The sequence below is a fragment of the Babylonia areolata genome, chromosome 14, assembly GCF_041734735.1.
Source record: "Babylonia areolata isolate BAREFJ2019XMU chromosome 14, ASM4173473v1, whole genome shotgun sequence".
NCBI classification, from domain to species: domain Eukaryota; kingdom Metazoa; phylum Mollusca; class Gastropoda; order Neogastropoda; family Buccinidae; genus Babylonia; species Babylonia areolata.
This window is the reverse complement of record NC_134889.1, coordinates 21,072,589-21,075,176: the sequence shown is the minus strand read 5'-3', so window position 1 is coordinate 21,075,176 and position 2,588 is coordinate 21,072,589. Positions and strand designations below refer to the sequence as shown.

At 46.4% G+C, this 2,588-nt stretch overlaps 1 protein-coding gene across 2 annotated transcripts in view; it reads left to right on the top strand.

Moving 5' to 3' along the window:
- The first annotated feature begins 1,812 nt into the window (after nucleotides 1–1,812).
- Nucleotides 1,813–2,588, top strand: part of LOC143289912 (uncharacterized) — a 39,358-nt gene continuing 38,582 nt past the window's right edge. For both annotated transcript variants that reach the window (XR_013056292.1, XM_076599151.1), the window contains exon 1: nucleotides 1,813–2,532. Coding sequence is in view for 1 of the 2 variants with exons in the window: in XM_076599151.1 (XP_076455266.1) it covers nucleotides 2,516–2,532 (17 nt within the window). In the remaining variant the exon portion in view is untranslated. The remainder of the gene's footprint in view (nucleotides 2,533–2,588) is intronic.

Below are 2,588 nucleotides of genomic sequence, written 5' to 3'. Positions count from 1 at the left end.
CGTGACCAAATGATCTGTTTCAGCCAATGCAGTCGTTTGTGTAATAATCAGTATATTAAACAGAACGCGGGGAGGTGACATGACTGTTCCTTGGGGATCACCATGCAGTGGAAGTTGTCCACTTTGCACAACTGAGATCGATGGAGCTCTCTGGAAACCTATGATCGGACTGAGTGAGTCCCGCCTGACCAGTACTACGCGACGGATAGTACACAATTTGATTGGCTATCGTATGCAGTGCGTGACGCAACCGGGATGAAACTGAAATAGATCCAGGCTCCCGTTTTCCAATAGTGAAGATGTGTCGGGCGGTCAGTTTTCGTCGGTCACCGTGACTGGCTGCCAGGGAAATAATTATTATGCCAGTGATAATTATGGCTGTCGGAACTGTGAGACCGGCAATTCGCTCCGGATGGTGGATCGCTCCCTTAAATCTTGAAGAAAAAAGCCGGGAGGGGTAGGAGGGGGGGGGGGGTGCGGGGGGGAGGGCAGGGTATATATGTATAGCCTTGCTCAAATTACTTGTCATTTTGAATGCTCTTCCTGTTTTCTCAAAAATTAATACACGTATCTGCGTACACTGTGAAAAGTCACATAATTATGTGGCAGCGTGGGCACGTTCACTGATACGGTGCACTCAGACACATGACACACACACACCGTCACACACACACACACACACACACACACGTACGTATTTCTTCCGGGCGACAGCCGTCAGTGAACATGCACGTCCGTCCAGTCTGAGCCGCCGTGCACGCACTATATTATGCGCACTGCCACTCGATCAGTCACGTCACACACACACGCGCGCGCGCGCGCGCACGCACTTTACACATGCCCCCGTCGTAAGCCTCTCACTCTGTCCTTAGATAGACAGGTACACAGACAAGACTGATGTAAAGCTGTTGTTATGATAGTGTTATGTTGTTGTTTTTCCATATGACTTTTTATTTTTCCGAAATCATCCGCTAAAACCACTGCGGACACTGAATCGCCAGAATTTATACGCCGCCGTGCCCAACAATCATGTTTCCAGGTTTCACAAAAGATGCGGAACTCAGTAGTTTTCGGCAAAAATGCCGGCACTGTACATGCATGCCGCATCGAATTAACGCAGGGGCCTAATGAGCACTGCTCAAATCCAGAGCTAGCCATTGGTGCTTTATTCAAGTTCCCGATTTTTTCAACTCAAAGAAAAAACTGACACAGTCGTTTATATGCCTCAGTGTCAATTTTCAGTGTTCTTTTTTGTTCTGAAATTGACATCAGTTGATTTTTCAAACAACGCATTTTTCAAGCTGTTCATAGTGCACGTGTCACCTGAAACAGCAGTTATGATGAGTTCGATCAGAGGCCTCAGTGTGGTTGACCATCTAGTGCAGCCTGCATAGTTTGAAATCCGAGCATCTGTCGCCTTCTTCAGTCTTCTTCTGCGTTCGTGGGCTGCAACTGACTCCCACGTTCACTTGCATATACGCGAGTGGGCTTTTACGTGTATGACCGTTTTTACCCCGCCATGTAGGCAGCCATACTCCGCTTTCGGGGGTGTGCATGCTGGGTATTTTCTTGTTTCCATAACCCACCGAACGCTGACATGGATTACAGGATCTTTAACGTGCGTATTTGATCTTCTGCTTGTGTATACACGCGAAGGAGGTTCAGGCACTAGCAGGTCTGCACATATATTGACCTGGGAGATCGTAAAAATCTCCACCCTTTACCCACCAGGCGCCGTCACCGAGATTCGAACCCCGGACCCTCAGATTGAAAGTCCAACGCTTTAACCATTCGGCTATTGCGCCCGCCAGATTGATCAAGTCAACCCATGAAAACATACAGCCTGTCTGCCTGCTTTTATGAACAACGGTCCTTACGTTTTTGTGAAGTTTGTCACGTAAATCATCCAAAACAATTCGTTCTTCATTAATTGATTGTCACTTTCTTTTTTCCTGCCACATAATTATGAACTTCCGTGGTTCACGCGACCAAAACGTACGGTGGATACCAACACACACGCGGGAAAACCCGATTCTAGCGTTTGCCGCTATCTACATCCGCGCAAAAAAATAGTACTTTCGTCAACACCAAACCACTTATAATTCTAATTCCATAGCTGGTGCGTATATCAAAAGAAAAGAACACTCATTCGTAGTATAGTTTCTTCAGTGCTATCAGAGTAAAAGAAGGGAGGTCCGCTCATTGTTTGAAAACCTTTGGCGGCAATAATATTCTTAGATGGGTGTTTACGGAGTTTTAACTTGCCCCAATGACTTGGAGCTTTTGCAGTGGTTGCAGTGTAACCTTACTTGTCCACCTGTAAACATGGCTGCTCGCTCTCGCAGCGATTGATACCGACAAGTCGAAAACCACCTAGAATAGGTCACCACAGCATCCACAAAGAAATTGCATCGCTTCAGCTATGAAAAGGCTGCATGGGCTCGTGTATAGTCTATGAGAGTCTGGTTCGTACGGATTGACTCGGCGATTGATTTTGGATTTCTCAAAACAAATCATGATGGGTGATGAAAGGTATGTATCAAGAAATCAACTAGTTCTCGACTTCATGGGAAAGCTCCAATACTTTT